Source organism: Monocercomonoides exilis (assembly GCF_001643675.1).
Source record: "Monocercomonoides exilis strain PA203 chromosome Unknown scaffold55-566112, whole genome shotgun sequence".
Lineage (NCBI taxonomy): Eukaryota > Preaxostyla > Oxymonadida > Polymastigidae > Monocercomonoides > Monocercomonoides exilis.
Window position 1 is genome coordinate 131373 of NW_027150600.1, and position 25457 is coordinate 156829.

General features: G+C 37.3%; 8 protein-coding genes across 8 annotated transcripts; 2 read left to right on the forward strand and 6 right to left on the reverse strand.

Annotated features, from left to right (window-relative positions):
* Positions 1 to 1209: 1209 nt before the first annotated feature.
* MONOS_11949 (uncharacterized protein) lies at positions 1210 to 3504 on the reverse strand (the record flags this gene model as incomplete). Its single annotated transcript, XM_067864526.1, has 2 exons — positions 1210 to 2676; positions 2788 to 3504. The coding sequence occupies 2 exons, from the start codon at positions 3502 to 3504 to the stop codon at positions 1210 to 1212; spliced, it is 2184 nt and encodes a 727-aa protein (XP_067720204.1).
* Positions 3505 to 5481: 1977 nt separating this feature from the next.
* Positions 5482 to 6189, reverse strand: MONOS_11950 (uncharacterized protein; the record flags this gene model as incomplete). The annotated part of the gene is made up of 1 exon (XM_067864528.1): positions 5482 to 6189. One exon carries the CDS (start codon positions 6187 to 6189, stop codon positions 5482 to 5484), a length of 708 nt encoding a protein of 235 aa, XP_067720205.1.
* A 959-nt stretch (positions 6190 to 7148) lies between these two features.
* Positions 7149 to 7643, reverse strand: MONOS_11951 (uncharacterized protein; the record flags this gene model as incomplete). The annotated part of the gene is made up of 1 exon (XM_067864529.1): positions 7149 to 7643. The coding sequence occupies one exon, from the start codon at positions 7641 to 7643 to the stop codon at positions 7149 to 7151; it is 495 nt and encodes a 164-aa protein (XP_067720206.1).
* Positions 7644 to 10597: 2954 nt separating this feature from the next.
* Positions 10598 to 16444, reverse strand: MONOS_11952 (putative Protein tyrosine and serine/threonine kinase; the record flags this gene model as incomplete). Its single annotated transcript, XM_067864530.1, has 1 exon — positions 10598 to 16444. One exon carries the CDS (start codon positions 16442 to 16444, stop codon positions 10598 to 10600), a length of 5847 nt encoding a protein of 1948 aa, XP_067720207.1.
* Positions 16445 to 17475: 1031 nt separating this feature from the next.
* MONOS_11953 (uncharacterized protein) lies at positions 17476 to 18340 on the reverse strand (the record flags this gene model as incomplete). Its single annotated transcript, XM_067864531.1, has 3 exons — positions 17476 to 17516; positions 17566 to 18255; positions 18316 to 18340. The coding sequence occupies 3 exons, from the start codon at positions 18338 to 18340 to the stop codon at positions 17476 to 17478; spliced, it is 756 nt and encodes a 251-aa protein (XP_067720208.1).
* A 1681-nt stretch (positions 18341 to 20021) lies between these two features.
* Positions 20022 to 20412, reverse strand: MONOS_18230 (uncharacterized protein; the record flags this gene model as incomplete). Its single annotated transcript, XM_067871230.1, has 3 exons — positions 20022 to 20032; positions 20095 to 20199; positions 20256 to 20412. 3 exons carry the CDS (start codon positions 20410 to 20412, stop codon positions 20022 to 20024), a joined length of 273 nt encoding a protein of 90 aa, XP_067720209.1.
* A 992-nt stretch (positions 20413 to 21404) lies between these two features.
* Positions 21405 to 22544, forward strand: MONOS_15037 (uncharacterized protein; the record flags this gene model as incomplete). The annotated part of the gene is made up of 3 exons (XM_067867887.1): positions 21405 to 21626; positions 21684 to 21946; positions 22001 to 22544. The coding sequence occupies 3 exons, from the start codon at positions 21405 to 21407 to the stop codon at positions 22542 to 22544; spliced, it is 1029 nt and encodes a 342-aa protein (XP_067720210.1).
* Positions 22545 to 24732: 2188 nt separating this feature from the next.
* Positions 24733 to 25437, forward strand: MONOS_15036 (uncharacterized protein; the record flags this gene model as incomplete). Its single annotated transcript, XM_067867886.1, has 2 exons — positions 24733 to 25068; positions 25207 to 25437. 2 exons carry the CDS (start codon positions 24733 to 24735, stop codon positions 25435 to 25437), a joined length of 567 nt encoding a protein of 188 aa, XP_067720211.1.
* Between the last annotated feature and the right edge of the window lie 20 nt (positions 25438 to 25457).

Here is a 25457-nt window from a genome sequence, read left to right on the forward strand (position 1 = left end):
ATCATAAAAGTGATTATTCCTCCCCAAATCAAAGAAAGAATTAGAAAAATGAGTAATATGAACATCAAACAAGGACTTTCATCTTTATAATAATGAAATAATGTTTCAACAAATTTAACATTTTTTGATTAGCAATCTTCGATTTGGTTTTTGATTTTTTCAAATTTTGAATTCGACATGGACGAAAGAGTTTTGAATCTATGAATATGTGCTTTGGATGAAAGTCATTTATAAATGTTGAAAAAAAGATGAAATGTCCTGAAGTGCTCATATGGACAAAAGAACTTGAAAAATTTTTATTATGAACAGATGAAAGAGAATATGAGCGTGTTCATAAACTCCATTTGCCAGAGTTCATCCAGTCAAGCTCAAAAAAAAGAATAATTCTTGAAGAATGAAGCAATTCATATTTTAATGAAAACAAAACAACGAAAAGTGAAAATGAAGAACGAAAAAGATACCGAAAAAATGATAAAAAACTGAAATGGTGTGTGTGTTAATCTTGAAAATCATTGAAGAAAAAAAAACTGATTGTTTGTTTAAGCTCTCTTTTCATAGTCAAAAAAGAGAGATGAAATGAAAATGACGAGAGAAAAAGGATGCATTTTTTCAGAAACACAACTTGAGCATGGCTTCCAAAAAGATTAGAGATGCAAGAAAAATTCAAGAAAAAGTGTTGAAAAAACATTAAATAAAAGAAAGAATCTTTATAAAGTGTTCTTTTTATCAAAATTTCAAATGAGAATTAATAAATACAAAAACATAAAAATTCAGAATGGACAAAAATCTGAATCGCAAAATTTGGTATTTTTTCCATTTGATGCAAAACAATAAGAGAGATAATTTGTTATCAGATAAACATCACTTTTTGAGAATAAAACAGAATTTTTGAAACTTCTTGTTTCATGTTTCGAGACGATGCAACTGAAAAGAATTGTGAGGATGAAAAAGTGATTTGAAAAGAAAACAAACATTTAATTTTTTCTCTTCTTGTTGAGAGAAAAACTTTGTTGGAAGTCGTTGCTTTGCCCTCTGGACTTCAACTGAACGAGCGGAAATCATATGTTTTGGACTCTCTTTTGGCTTGTGCCCTTGTGCGAATAATGAAAATGTCATTTTCTTCTTCTTGTCTGTGCTTTTCACCATTCAATGCGTCTTGAGTTCTATCGTCCTCTCCTTGAATATGCGACTTCTTTCCTCTTGTCCTTGTCATTCTGACAGTCTTGTTTTCACCTCTTCCACCAACTCCTCCATAGAAGCCTCAACTTCTTCACACATGGATTCCTTTTCTGAAAGGGTTCCATTAGTGGATTGTTCTTTTTTTTCTTCCTCTTCATCACTAACTTCCGGACTTTCTTTATTCTCTTCTTGAGTAATTTTCTGTTCCATCATTGTTCCAGCAATTACTCGTGTTATTGAAGAAGCCAAATTGGTCCTGAAATAGTGCTTAACCAGAGTATTTGTCTTCGGTGAAAGCCTTGCAAACTTGGCAATGTGTGAAGGAAGGATTCCTGCCATCGTTAATGTTGACATGGTTGCTACCTTTAAAGAGGACGGCCTGAATCTCTGAGGAACTCCTGCTTGCTTCATTGCCTCCTTAGCTAACTTGCGGATACCCGAGGCAGTCAGCGGCTGGAATGTTGCAGTATTGAGCAGAAGTTTGTTGCTGTTCTGTTTTTGTTTTCCCAGGAAAAACAAATCTTTGATTGCTGAAGCTGAACATATTAGTGGGAGTTCCGGAAGAAAATGAACTGTAATCTCTGATCGTGTGTGTGATGTTTTCAACACTGTGTCCAAATATTCACCTTCCTCTTCAAACCGAGAGTTTTCCATGTTGACACGCTCCAGTTCTGTAAATCTGCAGTCAGAGAAGAGCATTGTTAAGGTGATAACCTTCATTGTCAATGTCTTAAAAGATAACTGGTTGTTTGGGCCTAACTCGGTGAAGTATTTTAACAAAACATTTAGATTCCAAATCTCTGGAGCCATCTTCTTTCTTGATGTGTTGTTTCTTCGGAATGCACGAAATAGGTTCCTGATGATTGCAATATCTCCCAATGCTGTATTGAAAGCTAGAACTGTATAAAATGACACTGCTGCTCTTACAATCTGTATCACTGAAACCTTGAATCCTCTATTCTTCATTGTTAAAAATACATCCGCACATTTGACGGTCCAGTCCGGTAAGTTGTCTGGTATATGCCCATGGGCACACTTCTTCCACTGGTCTGAAAAGTGCGCGAAACAAAATAAATATCCATCCCATGTTGTCTTTGCAATTCCAGCCTTGCATTCCTCTGCGAGCTCCAAAGAGACACCTCTTTCGTGAAGGGCATGCAGCCACCAGGCTTCACCTCTCTCCTTGATGGATTCAGCAGGATTTCTTTCATCATCCCTGGAGGAAGACAGGCTCCCGTCTTCTTCATCCATTGCCCCTCCTGAAGAATCTTGGAGATGTAATTCAATTCCAAGCTGTAATAATTGCTTGTTCGAAGAAGGATGTCCCAATTCTGACCCTTCCAGCTCGGCAGGAGTATAATCGATCGAGATTTCTCCATATGAGCCTTTCGTATTACCATCGGAATCAGAGGTATCGGTGGGTGAGCTAGAATACACTCGTTGCTCCAAGGAACTGTCAATCCATCTTCGGCAATTGGACTGCCTTCTCCACTCAATCTTTCCACTTTGTGATTGTGTTCAGATGCAAAGGCATCGAGAGTCGGTCTCACTTTCAACTGTGCAAGAAACTCTTCGAGTGCTTCGTCCATTATTTCGTAATCGCCTGACCTTTCCAATCGAGACAGCGCATCCGCTCTGTGGTTCTTTCTTCCTGGAAGATGTTGTGCTCTTATTATCAGATTCCTTGCCTCCGTCTATTTCCATATCTTGCGTAGCACTGGCCGAAGATTCTTCCCTGCACTCCAACGATTTATGTTGAAAACCACTAAGCTGTTGTCCGATCGCAGCAACAGCTGGGATATTTTGTTTTCTTGAATTGTCTGCGAAAAATGGCGAAGCGCTTGCAAAACAGCTAGTTGTTCTCTGAAGTTGGACGATTGGCGATGGGCATAGTTGGGGAACTTGGCGTGCCAATCCATAATGTTGAAATTCACTCTGAATGTTGCACCCCATGCTGTTTCCGCAGCATCTGTCGTTAACACAGCCTGGGGAATAAACACTGGTTAAAATGGTTTCTGTCGATTTTGGCTCAATATCCATTGCCACTCCTGAATCTCCCTCAACACTGAAGCATTCATCCTCATCACACCGCTCCATTCGTATGTATTCACGTTCCTCTGCAGGAGACGATGATGAGCTGTAAGGTGAAGTGACGCATCCTGGTACACGAATCTGACTGCGCTGAGCTTTCCAATTGCTTATGCAAAATCCTTTATTCGAATTGTTTTGGCTCTTATTGCCTTCACTCTCCATTGACTCAACATCGCTTTGAGAGATCCCAACCTCTCCTCGCTCAATTGAACCGTGAATGTTTCTGTGTCCCATGCAAATCCCAGATAAGTGAATTTTCTCCCCGGGGTTAATGAACATTTGGGCATAGGTCTGAATCGTACCATTTTGTTGAAGGCTTTAAAAATTCTGAAATTCACATACTAATATTCGTAATAATTATTAGCAATAGGAACCACTCGGAATGAAGCAAAAAAACAATGTTGAAAAACACTAACAAAATTTATTGATCAACTTACCATAATATTTTCTTTTCAACTGACTGTGATTTAAAATTCAATTTACCGACTTTGTGGAGTTTTAAGCGATTTTTTAATTCAATATTTGAAGAAAAAGTTTAATTTATTATGCTGTAATTGGAAAGAAAAGACAAATATTCATTTATCTATCGTGATTATTTCTGAATAAGAAAATACGCGATATATCAGCTTTCACAAAATAACATGATTTCAAAATTGGCTTATGAGAAATAAAAGTTTGCAAATGCATGTCCAATAGTATGAATATGTTTCCATTATTGATTTTGAAGATTACAATATGTTTTTTGAATATTCTTTGTTGAATTTTTTTTTGAAACAATATTTTGAAATTTATAAAATTGAAAAAGTTTCGATTGGATATGTGTCCTTCATTTCAATGCTCATGAACACGATTGTTAAGCTTGAAGGAGGAGAATCGCTGTTTAGAAAGGATTTAGGTGCATGAATGAGACGAATTCATTGAAGGAAGATTTATAAAGTTTGATGGTTCAAAAACTACAGTGGAAACAAAGGAGAAGATGAAATATTCAGTTGAATGTCTTTTTCAAGAGGAAATTAGAGAAGATGAATAGAATGAAAGAAAATGGATTGGGGTTTGGATATGCAGCTGAAATGCATTGGAAGAAGGAGCAGTGAAACGGAAGGGATGAAAAAGGCACAGAATATTAAAAAATGTTGGACAAGCGTGCATGAGGTTTGATATTGTGATTGGATTTAGTGGGAAGTTGGAAGAAAAGGAAGAAAGAGAAGAAAAAGAATAATGGAATGGAGATACTGTGGAAGGTTTATGAAAGAGGCCGAGAAGTATTAATAGGTGATGATTCTGTGCTTGTTATGATTGGGGATTTCGACTTTAATATAGCTGTTGGAGATGATTATGGAAGAGACATTATCTGCATGTTTCGAAGCAGCATCAGCAGAATAACATGCTTAAGAAAAATAGAGAAAGACGAGTGGCATTGTGCAGTGAGTGAAGGCGAAGCTGAGGAAAGGATGCCTGATGTGCACACACCTCATGGAACAGATGCACATGGCAAAAGATGTTGAGGAGGTGTTGGATTTTGGAAGGGCACGGAAAGAAGAGGGAGATGAAGAACATTTGGAGTGAGTGGATCTTGTTATGACAAGAGAAGAAAGATGAAGGAAAGGGAGCATTTGAATTGTGTTATGCACAGAGGGTTTGGAACTGTCTTCATAAATTTATTGGGAATTGCTTTGTGATGTTTTGAGAGATTTCAATCTCTGCACTCTCTCTTTTTTTTTCATTAAAATTGTTGATTTTCTTTTTTCAGAACAATTCTGGGTTTGCACATTTTTGTTCCATTATCAGTTTTTTCTTTCATTCACTTTTTATTCCACAAAACTTGATAAAATACAACACATGAATGTTTTGTTTTGCTTTTGTTTCAGATTTTGTAACGAATTTGTGAAAGTCCATTTCAAAAGAAAACATTTATTCTAACATTTTATCAATATTGCGATTCGATATTTTTTATGAAAAAATTCAGAGTTCGATAAATGAGGAGTGAATCAGAATTATAAGAAAGCAAGCACTTCTCGTTTTGGCAACAGCATCTTATAGGATCAGGTTTTGATTTCGGTTCCTTCAAAGTTGGCAATTCAATCTTTGAGAAGATACAGTTTTATTGACTTTTTTATCTCACTCCATCCGTCGTCAGCTGCCTCTATTCCATTTCAAGCGCACATTTTGGAAACGCTCTCCCTTCTGATGTTGACAAATTGATCACCACATCTATTTGTGAAAGAATTCTGCTTCTCGCTGATACCACAAACATACTCGTCGAAGAAGGATTTGCATTTGAGAGCAATCAACCTTCAAATGAATCATTTCAAGATGGCCTGTCGTCACATTGAACAGCTCTCTTGTTGATGAAAGTGCCCGTGTTTCGATCGAACTTTTATCTTTGCCTTTCCCAATGACCGAAATTTTCTTTTCCCCAATCTCAACTGTTGTTGCCTCGCTTGTGTGATTCCCATCCATCAGCGTGACTGACAAGCTAATCTGCACCTCGCACATCTCAAACGCCTTCTTCACTGTCAGACACGGATTTGTTTCATTTACCCCACAAAGCGGAGATGTATCATTTCCATTCACCGAGACATAGATCGTCTTGTCCTTCAGCCAATACCACTTTTCCGTGTGCTGAAATGTCCAAGCATTTGCATTTGAGTAGTTGTAGGCATAGCACATTCTCTTCTCATCTGCATTTGTGGTGTAACATTCATGAAATGGATTTCCTGACTCTAAATACAGATTGTATGTATCTGCAAATTCAGCATCATGTCCACGTGGATAAGTTGCATCTCTACAGCTGCATTCATGAAAAAATAAGAAGAAGCAATATAATTTATTATCAGGCGATGTTGCTCGATTTGGATAAAGACACAATCCTCCTCCCTCTTGCCGTGCTGAACATGAAATAAATTGAATGCTCCTCATTTTGAATTGTGTGGCGGGAACAGTTTTACAAAACATGCCTCCATTACAATTTCCAAATAGCGTGCACGACGTGAAACTGCAGTCAAACACATACGCGCTCTCTCCTTTGCCATTTTCTGTTCCAATACACTCTGATTCTTAAACATGAAATCTGGAAAGAAAAAGCCAATTTCTTATGTTACTCGCTTTGCAATTCTGGAATTCGCATCCGCTGATCCTGACACACGAAGTGATATTATAAGCACATATCTTTCCTCCATAATTTTTTTGGGCAGTGCAGGCATTGAATGAGTTGTTCTCAATATTTATTGAACTGATTGAACGACACATAATTCCTCCACCACAACAACATACAGAGCAGTCATTGAACAAGCATTATTAAACCGGAAGCATCAGATGACAGGCCGTTTTAGAAAATAGCTCTTCCATTCGAAGTTCCGTTATCATGAAAGACAATATTTCCACAGATTTCGATTAATTCCTTGTGCACTTAAAAATATGTGATTTCGAACGGTAACCAAAATGATCAATTATCTCTCATTTATCGATCTTATTTCAGCAAAAAAAATGCATATAGCAATGGCATTCATTAGCGAAGATCTCGAAAATATCAATCAAACATTCAATTTTAAAAAAACTCTAAAATGCATTCACCACATTCATGAATATATATAATGAGCGATGAAGCTAACAAACTCCTTTAGAAATTTCAAAAACAAATTATTGTGGGATAGATCTGTATTTAATAATAATATGGGAAGTTGATATATAATTTTTTTGGTGTTTTTCAACATTGTTTTTTTGCTTCATTCCGAGTGGTTCCTATTGCTAATTATTATTACGAATATTAACATGTAAATTTCAGAATTTTTAAAGCCTTCAACAAAATGGTACGATTCAGACCTATGCCAACATTTGTCCTTGATAATCAAGCCCAGATTTTCCAAAAATCGAATCACCTAGCTTGTGATTTCTTTCAATATGTTGAAATCTTGATGCAGGAGAATCAGATTGTCCAAGTTCGATGTCACTCTCACATTCCATTTTCTTTTGATTTCCGTTTTGACTTTCCTCATGACTTTTGTGAAATACCTTGGTGCATCTGTGTATCCGAACGGCATGCCGTTGAAAGCGTAATCTAAACCTTTTAATCTGAATGTGAGATATGGTCTGAGTTTATTCGAAACTGGAATTAGATAATATGCTTGAGACAAATCCATCGTCACCGCGAAATCGTTCCTCATTATTAGCCTTTCCACTGTTCTTTTGTTCTCGCATTTGAAATGAACTTTTTTCATTGCAGCATTCAGAATTCTGCAATCCAAAATCTGCCTCCACGCTCCTGACTTTTTCTGAATGAGAAACACATTGTTCCGGAATTTCACATCTTTGGGAGGAATTCTGCTCACAATCCCTGTTTCCAGCTGTTCCTTCAATTCCTTTCGAAAAGCCATCCTTTGGTTCATACTCATAAGCAATGCTCCATCCCTGATTGTCTTCTTTTCCAAACCATCTCTTGCCTCGCGATTGCGCAAATGAGCCTGGACTCCATTTTTGATGAATTTTTCTTTGTCTATTTTTCTCCATTCTTGAATATAGTCCGCTGTCAGACCTCCTTCCTTTCAAGCTTCTAAAGACCTTCTCGTCTGAGCTTCTTCTAATTCTTCTGCAGTTCCGCGGTTCGTCCTGTGGAGCTTCTCTTCCAATAATCTCTCCTTGCTCCTATGCTTCGAAACATGGACAACAGGGGTCTTTCCTGAAATAACTGTTTTCCTCTGGAAATTTGTGGTGTCGGATGATATTTTTTGGAGAAGAATAAATATATGAAGATCCCTGCTGCCTCTTCTGCTCCTTTGAAAGCTCTTTCTAAATCTGTTCCTTACGCTTTGTTTGCAGGCCTCCTGATAGTTCCGAGTCCATCTTTTCCGCCGCGCGAAAACCGATTCTTCCTTCGATTCTGCACTTCCTTGCTTCATGAAGTGCTTGGGAAACCATTAGAATTGCTTCCTTTATCATCCGTTTGTGGCTCTCTGCTTCATCGATCTTGACTTAAAGCTCCATCCGTAATGCCGTTAATGTTGGATATAAGATTTTTTCTACTCGTTCTCCTGCTCTGTCTAAGGCATCCCGATACCAAAACGACCTTCTGCTTGATGCTGAAGGAGATGCTTTTAAAACCGGGCTGAAATCCTGTTCGTTGAAGCAGTTTGCAATGTTTTCCAACATCGACTTCGGCATTCGAAAATCAAAAATGGAAGTTGTTGGTTCGACTCCAAATATTGATTTGAACAAATCATCAATAGTTCGAGTATCTGGTGCTTTGTGTGAAATGGGTGAAGGCTGTGACTCTAATTCAGCGTGTGAAAAGATATTTGAAGAAGCTGTTGGTATCTGGGAGCTCCTGTATTGGGAACTCGTTGGACTACTGATCTGCATTGCAGAACCAGTTGAAAGTGCGAGCCCAGCTTGCAATTGGGTTTGTTGTGTGCGAAACATTTCTGATCACGAAAAGTGACATGACCCATTAAGTGGCTTCTCTCAACAAGAAGAGAAGAGATTGAATAAAAGTTTTCTTGACAATTATAATGTTATGCAATTTAATTGAAAACAAAAAACTGTTCAAAATTAAAAAGCACATTGATAATTATCTAAAAATGAGAATTTTGAAGATCATGAAATTGTTGATAAACAGTAACCAGATACCAATTCCAATTCACTATTTTTAAAAATTATCTTTTCTTTTCTTTTTTTGTTGAAAACATAATCTTTTCAACACAATCATTTTATTGAATTTTTTGATCAATCGAAATATTTGAAATATCGAAAGAAATATCTTCGCTCACAATAGTTTTATTTTGATGATTTTGAAAAGTGAATTTATCGGAAAATAGTTGTTTCACAGTTTCTGAAAAAAATTACAAATGATTTCTTTTCATCCTGCCATTTCCCTAAATGTTTATCCCTTGAAACCTCAACTCTAAAAACAATCTTTAATCGTCTAAGATTACCACTATATTACTGGATCCAGTAACATTCCACCAGCAAATGTTGTGTTAAACAATGTTGCCTTTTTGCGTCTTTGCGATTTAGGAAGAAGAGGACACAATGTTTCTTTCAAAATGACTATTTTTTCATTTGACTGTTTCATAAATACACCTGTTTCATGCATATTGGTGATCAAATCAAATGTTATTTGATAGTCATCGATAACGTTTTGGAATAAAGAAAATCAAATCTTTTTGTTCAAAATTATTGAAGTTAGAAAGTCTAAGCTGATCTATATATGTTGGCTTGTTTTATTTCTTTAATCCTCATTTCTCAATGAACCTGCTTACATATTTTCAGTTAATAATCAATGGATCAGATATTTTTTTCTCCTCATTATAAAGTTTTCTGCCTGTCATTAAAATATTTATATTAAATAATCAATAGAAAAGGACAACACGCGAATCAAAATATTTCTGAAACTGTAAATTAGTTGAAAAATTTTATTTGAGAATTTGGACAATCCTCAATTTTGTCTATTTCTTTTATGTGAAACAATCTTGGATGATCAATATGATGAGGATCTTTTCCAGCTTTCATTGAAGCAATGTGTCGGTTTTCCAGAAATTCAGAAATGATTTTGCATATTCAATTAATGGAAATATGATCAATGGAATTTTTTGTGTTTGTCAAGAGCATATGAGCGTGATTTTTAAATCTTTTTAATGAAATTAGAAAAGTGTGTTTCAATGATTGTTTTCCATTTTTTTGAAATTTGGATACACAATAGAGATATTTTAAACAACAGAAATATCTCAGATTTTATCTCTATCCCAGGTTTTTCAATTGACCATTTCTCAAAGATGTATTCAAAATGGTTAACAGAGAATTATTTTTTGATTTGATATTTATTTTTGATAAAGTGCAAAATGTTTATTTATTTTCCAGAGTTTTGCCACTTTCAATAACAATCAGAAAACAACAAAAGTTTGTTATTTTTCTCTTTAAGATGCGAATATGGTTCAAAAAATAATTGTTCCAATTCTTTTAAAGAATTCAGTCAATATAACACAAGGTGTGTTTTATTTTAATTTGAACAAGCCCTCCTTCTCCTCTTTTGCTCAATTTGGGACTTTTTTATTGCTTTTATTTCACATTCAAAATTTTTAAGTTGCAAAATTTTTTCTGAATGAAAACAACATGAAACAATAAACGATTTGTTCATATTGTTTTCGTTAATCTTATTTGATTTTGGCGCTTCTTGACAGTTTATGGATCCTTTGCACTCAGACAAATGTTAACCACTGGCATGGAAAGGTGTTTGCTTCTGTTAAAAATTAAATGAGAAATGTTGCAAATTTGAAGTGAATGGAAAACGTGCGATTTTGATTGGAGTGCGTCGATTTTATCTTGTTCATTGTGGCTACACATCGTTTTCAATCAATTCTCTCAATGATTCTTTCACTTCTGCCAATGTTGGTCTTTCGTTTGGCTCATCTGCCCACATCTTCTCCATCAGCTCAATCAGATCTTCTCCTTCAATTCCTTCTGTCAGTGGTCGCACTCCATCTCTCATCATCTCTTGTGCTTCTTCTGCCTCACACTCACTCAATGGTACTTCTCCTGTTGTCATTTCATGGAGAACCAGTCCAAGTGTGAAAACAACTGCCTTTTCAATTCCCTCTTCTTCATCTCCCGCTTCAGGCGCCTTCCATCGCTTCATTTCTTCCTTCTGCTTTTCATCTTTCAATTCCTCTGTCAAAACAAATATTTCATTTTTAATTCCTTCCTCAACAAAGATCGAATATGGGCACAATTGTTTCCCCATCATTTCCACCCTTTCGTCTCCAACTGATATCAAATGCTCAAATAGCTCTGCCACTGCCATCACCACTTCCTTCCCATCAACAACATCCATCACCCTTGTTCCCAGTGTGAAATCACCTTGAACTGAATGAATTACTGAGTGCAATATTTTCAGATTCTTTTTCTCTTTCTCTCGAAATGGCTTCTTTGCTGATATAACATTGAGTGAATGAGATTTTGGCACTCCAGCAGTAGAATAATTCTCGGAAAATGGCAATGGTGATTCCAAATCTGGAAGATCATTTTCATTCAGCATTCCATCAATCATTGATGGAGGCTCTGGAATACCTTCATCGTTGTCAATGAGAAGTGGAATTTGGCTCGTCATTCCTTCCAGCAATGTTGATGGCATGTCACTCATCTCAAAGCTTCCTCCATTGTTTTCCCTTCTTCTCCTCTCCATCTTCTGCATTATTTGCTCGTTTTCTAATCTCTCTTTTTCAACTTTCCTTTCTGATTCTATCAGTTTCCTTCGCTGAACCACAGCCATCACAACAATCACAAATAACAGAATTGCAACAATTTCAATACAACCAATAAAGGCAAATAAACTCCATTCAAAATTCGATCCTCCTATATTATTTTTATTCCCTCCTTCTGAAATTCTATCATCTCCAGATGAAGGAGACACAGTTTTATTTATCACAACCAATTTATTAGAGGATAATGAATTCCCTTTCCCAAACAGGATGCTCATGCTCACTTCTGTTTTCTTTCCCATCACTTCCACCTGCTCTGACGTGATAACCGAATGAATTTCGTTTTCTGAAACACACTCATTTTCTTCTATCTTTTGTGTTTGGATCAGTTCAACGTCCCCGTCTTTCATGCTTATCTTCAGCGACAAGTTGCACGGAAGAAGCAGCTTCCCGCGAATGCTCAAGTCCATGCTCCCGCTCGCCTGTGTTGTGTTCTTCACTTCTTCCAGAACCGGGATGAAATACGATGATCCTCTTTCCGAAGCTATCCCTCCCAATTGGCATCCTTCGTCCAATATCCACAGAGATGTGTTTTTCTCGATTCCATCTCCCCCTTTCACACTCACAATATTCAACTCCCCGTTCCCTGTGCATATCACATTCCTTCGCGCTGATGGATATCCCTCAATAGAGGGGTTGTTGTCCTCAAACTTGCTGTTTTCAATCTTCACGCTTCCTCCGCTCACCCACAGCCCTCCATTTTTGCTCTTCATAACCGTTGTTTCCTTCATCTCCACATTGCTGCTTTCAATGTCAATCAACGAGCCGCTCCATTCGCACAATCCTTCTTTCCCCTTGTTTCCTTCGTTCGCTGTCTTTGCTTCTTTCTCCTCTTTCTCTCCATCAAACACACATATCTCAACCCTCACATCCTTGGATCGTCTTATCTGCATCATGCTTCCCTTCTCCACCGAATTCGCGCTTTTTTCAAACGAGCAGTTCAGCACACTCACCTCCTGTTCTGCATCTTCCATCGCAACAACACATCTTTCTGATGCTACACTCACATTCTCTATCGTCATGATCTTCATCACCACTTTCGCTTTACCCCCAACACTCACAACATCTCCCTCACTTTTGATATTTGAAATGCTCGTTTCAAGCAGCGTCACATTCGATTCTTTGTTGAATAATAGCACCGATCCTGCTGAATGCAAATCCCTGAATGTTGTTTCCGATATCCTAAGCTCTCCGCTTTCCACGCTAACAATTGAATTGTTCAATTTCAGTTCATCGGAAGAGGAGAAGAATTTACATTCTTGAATTTTCGTAATTCCGTTCTTCACTTTCAGAATGAAGCTATGAGTTGATATTAAAGTATCTTCAAACTGGAATGAGCACCTCTCAACTGCGCTTTCATTTATAAACTCCATGATGCAATCCTTCTCTGCCGATTTCTCAATCTTGGATTTCAGCTTCACAATCGCCTGTGTCTTTTTGAACGATCTGACAACCAGATCTCCAATCACACATTCTCCAGAAACAACTCCTTCTCCGTCAATCAGAATCGCATTCATCACTCCTTCCTGAATGTGATCAATCGCGCAGTTGATGCTCTTGCATGGATTGCTCTGTGCCCCGCATCGTCTGCCATCTGCCCCTCCTTCATTCACAAATACTTGAAGACCCTTATAGAATGTAATCCGAGGAATAACATCCATGTCAGTATTCCCTTTTAAATCGCTCCCACAGATGGAGTTGTTTGTACGCAATGATTCCTGATTGAAGTTCAAGGCAAACAGTGTTTCGTTGATCTGGTCTAGAATTGAATGGCATTTGATGAATATGTCTTTCCCAACAAATGCCTCGTTCAGCCTGAACAAGATATTCACAATCTTGAAATTCAGAGATGGAATCTGACTTTCATCATCAATGTTAACATTTGGATCGGCTCCATCGATGAACAGCCCTCCACCACGCCCTGATTCCGTCGAGCATCTGCACATCGAAAATGAGCTTCCATTAACTTTCAAAATCGATTCTTCACTCTTCAGCACCACTTTCATTCCTCCCCCTTCTGTGCTCAAATCGCTCCTGCACGTAGACATTGCGCAGTCTTCGATCGTGCATTCCATCGCATAATCAAACGATCCCAATTCAATGACGCTCGCACTGCTTCCTTCGTTCATGATGTTTTCAAACGAACAGTACACAACTTTCAACACAGGCTTGTTGCCATTCAAATGAGTGTTTTCATTTCCATTCATCTGGTTTTCCTCTTCTATCATCGAAATCAGGCTATTTTCTTTCAAAGTGGCTGATGAAATGTTCACATTCTGGATCGTCACCTGGCTCGCACTTTGGCTGAAAGCAATGAATCCTTTCAATTCGTTGATCTTATTCAACGTGCAGCTCTGAACCGCCGCGCTTCCTCCATTCACTTTTATCAGGCAATACTCAAAACTTTCAACTGTCCCGCCAGCTGACCCAAATGAGCAGTCTGTGACTGACAAGACTGTATTCGTTCTTGACGATTCAATGAATACTGCATGACTGGTGGTTATGCTGGGTTTGGTGAACGAGACATTCACAAACGACAGACTCACATTAGATGATATCATTGCACCACTGCTGACAGCATTCCCATCTTCATCAGTAATTGTCACGCTTGTCCCTTTCTTTGTTCCTTTTATCGCAACTGCTGGTGCTTCTGAATCTGGCAAAGTTGGCAACGAAGACAAGAATGATATCGGATGGCTCAGCAACCCTGAATCCCCAATGCCGATCTGGGATTCGCCTTTTCCAAGTGGCTCATATCTCAGTGATATCAAGTGGTCGATCGATGAGCATGGTGCTTCAGAAAACCCACACCCGCTGAAGTCTCCTCCTTTCTCCTTCGATACAAACCCATCCTTGCTCCAGTTCCTCCACAAATATACAACCAGTGGAATCACATATCCATTTTCTCCTGTTGTCTTCCTTTCCCATCCACACAGCTCATCCAATGACTTCTTATCACTTGCACTCAATTCCTCTTTCAGTTTTTCGTTTGACATAACCTCACTCAGGTCATTTCCCGATATAAACACTTTCTTCCCTTTCCAAGCATTGCACCCGCTGAATGTCACTCCTTCCATCGTAAATGATCCCATTGTATCTGCCAGTCGAACAAACATCCCTCCTCCCATTCCTCCTTTTCTCTCCGAACTATCCTCTGTTGGCACCTGGCATCCTGTAAATCGCACATCATTGATCTCCAAACTTCCTCCGTTCTCAACTGAAATCATCATCCCTCCTCCTTTCATCCCACTTCCACCTGTGCATATTGTTGAAATGCTGCAGTTATCCACAACTGCGCTTCCTCCTTCTTTTATTGCAGCACCAATGCAACCTCTTCCTTCTCCGCTCCAACCTTCCACCGTCACTCCACTCACTCTGCTGTTCTTTATCTCCAGCATCCCTCCATTGCTTATTGTTATTGGCGACTTCCCATTCATCGTCACCACACTTTCCATCACAAATCCGTCGACAGTCAGAGTTCCTCCATCAACGTTCAACACGTTGTATCCTATCTTTCCACCCGTAAATGCTCCACTTTCAAATAACACTGAACAGCTCGCCAGACGTAGTGTTGATGATGAATGGATGAGTGCTCTTCTTCTCGAACTCAACTGTCCTTTCACAACAAATGAAATACTGCATATAGTCAGAGAATTCGAACATCCGACAAAACAATCTTGTGTGCTTGATCCTCCATCAACCACATTCACTTTCACCCTTGTTATCTCTTCTCCTGCTGTCACTTTTCCCGAAACACTCACATCGAATGAAGGCCCGATGATTTCATCATTTATTGATGATTCAGAAGAAACCTCAACTGTTTGGAAGCCTTTCGGAACTCGAGTGCTCATGCAATAATTGATTGTTTCACACCCAAACTTCTCAAATCCACAGTAGCTGTGATCCAATGCCCTCTCTCCGCTCCCATCGACAGTCAGCTTCGATTCGATGGTGAACAAATACACAAACAGCGGAATCACTTTCTCATCTTTCCCATCCTCGCTCCCGCAAAACTTCAATTCATCCGACGGAATGGTGCTTGCGTCAAAAAATCTAAATGAGCTTGCATTCACTTTTGTCTCCAACAGCACACCACTCCCACAATGAACAAACACATCCTTCCCATATTCTGCCATATTCTCCTTCACTTTTGAAAACTCAACATTTTCTCCAATTGTCAATCCACATTCTCCGCTCTCAATTCCCACAAATATTCCTCCTCCTCTCCCTCCATTTCCCTCACTTCCCCCATTATTCTCTGCCTTATTCCCATCAATCACACTCGTTCCATTCACCACAGCTTCCCCATCACCTGTCAAGCAAACATAAAGTCCTCCCCCATTTCCATTGTGGCACTCACATCCTTCCATTGTTGTATTCCACACCACAAATGTCTCTCCACCCTTCACACTTTTTGCTATTACAACACCATCTCCTTCAGTCCGATTCACATTCCGAATTGTCACATTCCCCAGCAGACTCTCTTCTGATGATGATCCTGCCGATGACGGATCTGTGAAAAGAGGCTGTGATATTTTCATGTTTTCTATCTCCACATCAATCGTCTTCAACTGCCTCAGCGCCACTTCAAACACACACTTCGTCATTCCACCCCCTCCTGATGTCGAAGAGTCGATCACAACATCCTCCAGCGAAAGAGTCCCGCTCCCCAGCGACACCACAAACACACTCGGCGATGAGCTTCTCATCGAGTTGTGATCGATCCCCACATGCCCCACCTCCAGTTGGCCAGAAGATATGCTGAACAGCGTTGTCGAAGAGTTCGAAAGGGCACTCGTCCCAATCACACTCACTGTCTTCCCTTTCCCCAAAACAGAAATCTTCTTTTCCCCAACACTGATCGTCGCCCCTTCACTCACATGCCTCCCACCCAGCAACGTGATTGTCGAGCTCAGCTGCTCCATGCTCGATTCCACTGCATGTCCCACTGTCTTGCAAGGTGCTGCCTCACTCACCCCACACAGATTGCTCGTGTCATCCCCACCCACCCCAACATACCGATCCTTCATCCCCTCCTTCAGCCAATCCTTCTTTTCTGTGTGTTGATACACCCAATCATCGTCGGCATAACAGACTCTCTTCTCATCAGTATTCGTTGTGTACGATTCACATAATGGGTTATTCGATGAAAAGTGATTGAAATTGTCTTGAAAATACACATCGTGGCCATATGGAGTGGAAGCGTTGCAGCTGCAATCGTAGAAGAAGAAGAAATAACAATAAAGCTTGTTGCTTGGTGCTGTTGATTGACATGGAACAAAATACAATCCTCCTCCATATGATTCTGCAGAGCACGAAATAAATTGGAGGCTCCTCATTTTGAATGCAGCTGGAATAAAAAAACAATTCATCCCTCCACCGCCGGTGCTCGAGAGTGTACATGAAGAAAATGAGCATTCAAACACACAAGCACTCTCCCCTTTGCCACTTTCTGTTCCAATACAGGAAGATCCCGAAGTCTGAAATGTTGAAAGATAAAAACCTCCTCCATCAAAACATGATTTGCATTTCTGGAATTCGCATCCACTGATCCTGACACATGAAGTAATATTATAAGCATAAATCCCTCCTCCATTATCTCTTTGAGCAGTACAAGAATTAAATGAATTGTTCTCGATCTTGATTGAACTGATCTCATGGCACATAATTCCCCCTCCACCATAATACGCATAGCAGTCGTTAAACGTACAATGTTTTACTGAAAGTGCCCCTGATACCAGATTATTCATGTTAATCGCCCCTCCACTCGATATCCCGTCCGTTACAGAATCAATTTCTCCTGTTGTCCTCGAACCACTCCATTCACACCAAGTGAATGAGTTTGCTCCATTATCTGTTGTGTTTTGTCTCCCTGGAGTCAATTTTCTATCTGCAGTTCCAATGCATTCAACATTTCTTGTCCGACAACACCCGATGAATGATGTATTTGAGGCTGTCAAGGAAGCCAAGGGGTTGTTGAGGGAATGAACAATCCCGCTATCATATGCATCACAAACTGATGAAAATGAGCAACTGATCATCATACAAGTGGTTTTGGTTGACATTGCGGTCGAAGGTGAGCATGCATCATTTGCTGTGGAGATGTTGAAAAATGTCAGATGTGAGAGGGATATTAGGGGAATGGAAGGTGATGAGAGGAACGGGGCTGATGAGACACAAAAAGAAGAGAAGTGTGATTCACTCACTGAAATACTCCCTTCAATGTCTTCTCCATATCCATATCCATCTCCTTCTCTTCCTCTTCCTCTTCCACTTTCTCTTTCACTTCCTTTTTCTTCACCTTCACTTTTCTCCCTTCCATATCCCTTCCCTCCAAACAGCCTGCCTGAATAGATCTCTCTCCCTCTTCTCCACCATTTTAATGTGATGTTTGTCAACACCCCTCTGCACCCACCCAGTTCAAATGCACCTGCACCATCATCCTTCCCCATCTCCACAACACACCCTCTCACCACAACCACGCTCCCCCTCAAACCACACACAATCCTCCCAATTTCATCTCCAATCAGCTCGATCCCCTTTAACTCAAGTGATGAATTAATTAATCTCACCTTTCCGATGATTTGGCTTTGTTCACTTATTCGTTTATAATATTTGAAAGAAATAAGAGATTTTGTGTCAATGTGTTTGTTTTGTTTGATGTGCTTCGCATCATCCAGATTTTCAAAATTCTCTCTGTTTTTGTGCAATTCTTCATTGTCAAATGAACATGCATCTGAAAATGATATTCACAGATTCATATCATAAAGATATATAAATAGTCAAAATTGCATACTTTTTATCAATGCGTACACTTTCATATCACAGTTTTTATCATTAAAAACAACATTCGAACCAGGCGAATGATCGACAGTCGCCAGTCTATGGCTGTGATGGAAATTAATAATGATTATAAACGCATATATCGACATTATCAGATGGCTCATGCTAAGTGTTAAATGTGCAATCAAAGAATAGAATAATAAAATAATGGTCGCGATAAATAATTTTATTTTCTTTTCACAAATTTGAAGTTTATCTCTTCTAACTTTTCAAATATATTTCTTTGAGGGCTTTATTATAATTTTATTTTAAAAATCTGAATAATTCATTCAAAAAATAAATTGATGAAAAAAAAGTTTCTCATAATTCAAAAAATATTTGTTATTTCAAAATAAAATTTTTTTGAATTGAATTGAATTTCAAAAAATAAACAAAATGAACCAACTCATATCATAAATGTCATTAAGAAAGAAATATCAAAGAATCCATTCATATTTCTCATTCTAGTCATCATCAATGTTGTTTAATATTCATTAAATATAGAAATTCATTCTTTTTCCCTTTCTTTTTTTTTTTCCTTTTCTCTCAATCTGTTTTGCCAATCTTCTTCATTCCACTCGCATCTCTCCTCTTCCATTCGCCTTTCTTCCCTCAAATTTCTTTCTGATTGATATTCCTCTTCATACATTTCTATCTCATTCACTCACCATTCTCTCTCTCTCTCTTTCTTTCTTTCTTTTTCTTTTCTTTTCTTTTCTTTTCTTTTCTTTCTTTCTTTCTCTTTCTCTTTTTCTTTTTCTTTTTCTTTTTCTTCTCTCCTTTTCTTTCTCCTCCTTTTTCATTGAATTTTTTATTAATTTCTTTTTGTTTCTCTTTTTCATCTTCCTCTTCCTCTTCTTTTAATTTGACATGTTTCATGTCATTTCAAATTGACATGTCTTAATTCAAACTGAGTTGCGGAATATTCAAACTGAGAAGAAAAGTGACGAAAAAGGGAATTTATTTTGGAATTTATTGAAGAAGAAGAAGAAGAAGAAGGAGAAGGAGAAGGAGAAGGAGGAGGAGGAGGAGGAGGAGGAGGAGAAGAAGAAGAAGAAGAAGAAGAAGAAGAAGATGATGATGATGATGATGATGATGAAGAGGAGAAGAAGAAGAAACGATTGGATGTGGGGAGTTCAGCGATACACGCGGAGGAGTCGGAGGCTGAAAGAGGGCAGCTGTGATTGGATGTGTGCTTACGCTGATTGGAGGAGTCGAGGGAGAAGGAGAAGAATTTCGAGAAGAATTTCGAGAGGAAGAAGAAGAAGAAGAATTAATAGAAGAGGAAGAGGAAGATGAAAAAGAGAAAGAAGAAAATAAAAAATAGAAGACATCAGCTTTTCCAAGTCATGTTGCGTGATAGAAAAAAACTGAATGTGTTCTGAATGTGAATGCCCAGCCAGCTATATCTGCTCCGACAAAAGAGTCGCTTCCACCAAATACCCTCAACAAATAACCCAAACAAAGACTTCTTTCTTTTTCTCTCTCTCTCTCTCTCTCTCTCTCTCTCTCTCTCTTTCAAGTTCATGTCAAATCATTATCATGTAATACATCATGTCAAAATAGATGGCATAAGTTACAAACATCATCATTGAATGCAATCCAAACAGGGATAATCTCAAAACTCCTGGTTCTTTTGCGAAAAAAAAAAGAAGGCTTTTCTTTCCATGGCATTCCTGTTCATGGCCAATCTGTATTCATTGTAAAAAAAATATCTTTAAAGAAAAATTAATAAAAATAAAAAAAGTCAAACCATCTTTTTGGCCTTGAAATATTTTCCCATCTCCACTGGATTGGTAATTATCTGTCAAACTGGTTTTCTTGTTCTTAGAATCCATTGTGAAGTTGGCTGTGATATCTGATGAAAACACATATCCCCCAAATTAACTCCTTTTCAAAACCCAATTCAACGACAAGTCTTTGCTGATAGCTTTCCAACTTGCTTAGTGCAAAATGCAAATGTCATTGTTGTTGAGGCCTGCTGAGTGTTTTGCTCAACTCGTTTTCTCCATTGTCCAACCCCCAATTCCCTTTCCTTTTCCACAAAACCAACCTTCTCCCCAAAAACCATGTTAAACAAATCCTGTGCAAAAAAATATGCCAAGTGCACTTCATTTCCACAAAATGACAAAGCGTTTCAATTCAATCTTTCTAGCATTTTAATCGCTTTTTTTGTATCTTGCTTTATTCATTTTTCATTCAAAATATAGCATTTGACGATATGCCACACATTTTGCAATTTTTCACCATGTTCAAATTTCATGCAACTTCCCACACTTATTCACTTTTCGCAAGCAATCGATGCAAACAGCCACCCGCTCCTCCATCTGCAAGAAAAGCCCCTGTTCTTCTGCAATGCTATAACTCGCATGGTTGCATCCGAGGCCGTTCATCCAAAACAGCTCAAACAAACTTTTATCTCAATATATCATCAATCAAAAATCTTCACTTATAAAATTATGGGTTGTGAACCCTTATTAAATATTCGAGAAGGAGATCTGTTTTTCTTCTTTTTGATTTGTTTATTTTAATGCAAATGACATCGACGTCACATGAAAACGTGTGGAGTTCAGCGTAATTAGATATTTGATATGGTGATTTTTATTCATTTGATTTGAACAAAACACGAATATTTCGAAAATGAATTTATTTGTTGTTTTTGATTCACTTTGTGATTTCTCAGCCAACTTCAAAAAGTAAAATATATCTTGGTTTGCAAAGTGTTATAAGAAATGAATGGCTGAATAAGCAAATGATTGTTATTTGTTCTTTGATTTTTCAATTTTTTTAGGGAAACTTTCGCAGTTGGAACAAAACACCGATGCTGAGCAGAAACAGAAAATTTTTGAAATGAATGTGTTTATGGATGAAATGAAAGAAGAAGAATTGGAATCTGTTTTATCAGATGAACTTTTCAACAAAATACATAAAATGATTGAAGAAAAGAAACTTTCGATGGAAAATGCAATTATGTTGTTGAAGCACATTGGATATTTGAAAACGTTGAAAAACGTGTGGAATCCATTCTTTGAAAAATCTTCGCTGAGCAGAAGATTCAAACAGATGATTGTTGAAGAGGAAAAGAAAAATGAAGAAAGCGAAAAAAGTCTGCTTGTTGATTTGTTCGAATGCTGTCTTTTGTTGAACAGATGGGCTTCTTCGGAGTTGATTTTGCCATGTGTGCCTTGCATTCTGAAAGTTGCATCTGTCAAAGAGGAAAATGAGGAGGCACAAAAAGAAGTGGAAACTGCTTTGTTGGCTTTGAGCTGCGTTAATTCCTTTTCTGTTTGTGCATTTTCTCTCTTAATTTTTTGCATGATTTTTTTTCTTTTATTTTATTAGAAAGTTCCAAAAGAACTGTATTTGAATGAGTTCAAAGAGATCATTGAATATCACCAGGAATATCGAAACCTCACTCGACTCGCCTATCAGTCAGCGTGGCGGTTTTTAATAAAACAATTGGACAATGGCAAAAGTTTGGAAGAAGTGATTACGAATGAGTTGTGTTTTGAGGAAGAGGCGAAAAGAGAATTGGAAGAGCTGACAAGATGTGTTGATTGGAAGAAGAAAGAAGAGGAAATAGGCAAAGATGAAGGGAAAGATGTGTATATTATCATGAGATGGCTCTTCGTATTATTTGATTTCTTTTACTCATGCAGATCATGGAATGAAGAACTTGTCAAACTTATCCGCAGCATTGTTCAGGTTTTTCGAGTAGCCAAGAAGAATTATGAAGAAATGAGCATTAAATGCATCGAATTAATAAGAAGTGCAGCAGAGAGCGCAAGCGTGAAAGTTGAAGACTTGTTGAAAGGGGGAGCTATTAATGCTGTTTTGGAGAAGATTCAAAGACAAACATTGAAAAAAGGTGTGGTACATGAATGCTTTCTATTCTTCACGAATGTTTCGGAAAGATTGAAAAAAAAGAAGAAAAACGAAATGGAAGAAGAGGAAGAAGAAGAGGAGTTTGATGAGGGGGATGAAGAGAAGGAAGAAGAAAACAAAGAAGAGAAGGATAGAAAGAAGAAAGAAGAAAAAGAGGAAGCGAAAAGAAAAGCAACAAAAAAAGAGATTTTTGAAAAGATGGAAGAACAAGGATATGAAGATACCATCACAAGCTTTTATGGAACAATTGATTTTCTAAAAAAAAAATATCATTTTCAATTGTCATTGAATATTTGTGATTATTTTGTGAATGTTTAAGAAAATGAAACTCACATTATTTTGGAACTCAAAAACCATCATTTTCATTTTTATTCATTACACTAAATGTTAAAAAATATATTTGAATAATTTATATTCTTGTTCTTATTTTCTTTTCCATCAAATTCTCTAAGAAAGCAATTCAATCAAAATTGAGTTCTCTCTCCCTCTTTCTTTCTCTCTCTTCTTTCTCTTTTGCATAGAATCTATTTTTGTTGTTGATCTTATTTTTTGTTTCATTGCCCTTCACTTCCATTCCATTCAATGTCTGAAAGAGACAGAAATTCAATTAATGAGAGATGCATGTTGCCTTTCTTGTCGAAATAGAATGAAGATGAAAAGAAAGATCACAATCATTGAAATGAAGATAGATAGTGCATGAATGTGTGAGCAAGAGCGTGAAAATGAAAAAGAATGAAATTAATAAGTTGAATCAGAATATGTGAATAACCAGACTGAATGAAATGAACGAGATATGTGTGTTTATTTTTTCTTGCTTCTTATTTTCACTGACTCTTGCGCTTGCGGATAATGCGGAGAAGGAAGTGGAGATGGAGGAATTATGCTGGAGAAGTTTATCGAAAATGTCATTCGACAAACATTGTGAAATTCAGAAAAAAAACTCATCTGAATGATCTTGTGGTACGAATAAAAAATAGCAGTTTGTGCTCTCTTTGAATGGGAAATCGATATTTGGTTGAAAAACAACAAAAGTGAAACCGTCGTTGAGACGAAGTCAGTAAATACCATCAGCAGCTGCTAAATCAACATCACACATTCTCTGACTTCACTCTATTGTAATTGAAAAGTTGAATATTAGCAATTGATGATGATGGGAAACAAAAATTTGATATGGGTAATTCTTTTTGAAAAGTCGCAAACGTTTAATTTTCAAATAAAAAATTTTTTCATATTTAGCTCAAATTTTAGTTAACATCAACCAAACTTCACTAATATGGAATCTATTTCTGGATAATGCTATTTCACACATTCAAAAGAAGATTCGTGAGTGGAAACAATAATTTGAGCAAAATATGAAAAAAATTTTTTATATGAAAATTGAACGTTTGTGACTTTTCAAAAATAATCACCCATATATTAGTGGATAAAGAAGAAGAGGAAGAAGAAGAGGAAGAAGAAGAGGAAGAAGAAGAGGAAGAAGAAAAGGAAGAAGAAGAGGAAAGAAAAGAGTTGAAAAGGAAAGTGTTTGAAAAGCTGGAAGAAGAAGGATACGAAGATTTCATCACTGGGTTTCACCATTATATTTGTCACGGTTTATATGGCGTCTTTCCTTTGATTCGGTGTTAAACAGAATATTTTGTGAATATTTGATTAAATGAGATACACTTCGCTTTTCAGTTCTGAATTTCGTCAAAGTGCAATTTTGAATTAATTATTTTTTTAATAAAAGAAAATTTAAAAAGAATTTTTTTTCTTTTATTTTTCATCTCCATTTATTTACCAATAATAATCCAAAATAATTAATTTTGCAATCGAAATAAAAATTTCCATTTTTTCGAAGGAAGAATTTTTTTTTCTTTTTTTTGAAAAAGTTGGAATTTGAAACTGTTCTTCTAGCTATTTCTCTCAGTTAGAAATGACATTTAGGCAAAATACAAACAGAGCATCAAGGTTGTATCTTCGAGAAAAAGCAAAGAATATCAAAGAGAAAATGAAAATTCAAATTGTAATTGAAACATATGATGACGAGCCTGCTTTTGAGGAGAAATTTAAATTTTTTTGTGAGGTATTTGACGATGACTTCTGTCTATTTGGAAGAGCAGACACAAGGAGAGAAAGAGAAAAAGAGAGAGAGGATGGAAATGAAATTGCTTCTGAAAATATGAGACTAATAGTGTCATCTTTTTATTGGCACTTTTTTCTTTATTGGCACTTTTTTTTTAAATAAAAATTAATCTTACCCACAAATGATATTTATAAAAATATTTTTGGTATATATACAAATGTGATATTATCTAATATTTGAATTTTGAAAGAAATCCAATTTCTCATGGGGGGGAAATGGGGGGGTTCAAGTCCTTCCATTGAGCTTTCATGAGAAATTGGACTGCACAAAGGTTTGTTAATATTTCTAATTCATTCAAAAATTTAAATATTAATTAAAAATTCTTTAATGAGAATTAATAAATAAAAAAATATATTAATGATCATTACCCACATTATATAAATGAAATTGCTAGTGAAAAAGAAAGCTGAAGCGGCGCAGAAGCGGCTGAAGGAAGCAATGTCTACATTTCATTACAGGAAATATGAAACAAGATTGGAAAGGATTGCGCACATTGTTAATGACAATGTAGTCAGGCTGGTCGACGGTGTTAAATACGGCGGAATCAGTAAGAAGTCATTGGAGCACGCTGTTAAAGCCATAAAAAACGGAAGGCCGATTGCAAAAGTTGGGCACCCGCCAATTATCAGAGGTGAAAAAGAAAAACAATTCTTGGAAGAAGTTACAATAGAATCTCGATCAGGGACAAGCCTCTCGTTACGAAAAGCGCGTGATCTGGTTTGAAATTGATATTTGAATTGTTTATTAAATTGTCTTCAGATGGAAAATATATAAAACGATAGTGAAGAAGAAGGAGAAAAAGAAGAAAAGAAGAAAAAGACAGTCACTCTGAAGACGGTTCACGAATTCATAAAGCTCCATCCAGAATTGAAGTCTTCTCTGCCAAAGCAAGTTGATATTAACAGACTTGCAGCATCTTGTCTGAAAGTCCTAAAGCCGTGGTATACGGAATCACAAGTATTACACAATGAAAATAAATTTCCAGAGGAATTAATCTTCAATATCGATGAATCTTCGCTTCGAATTCCGACTTCTTCACTTGATGTTGTTGTTCATCCCGCAGATGAGCAAGCTGGATTCAATTAGACTGCTGAAAGGATGCCGAA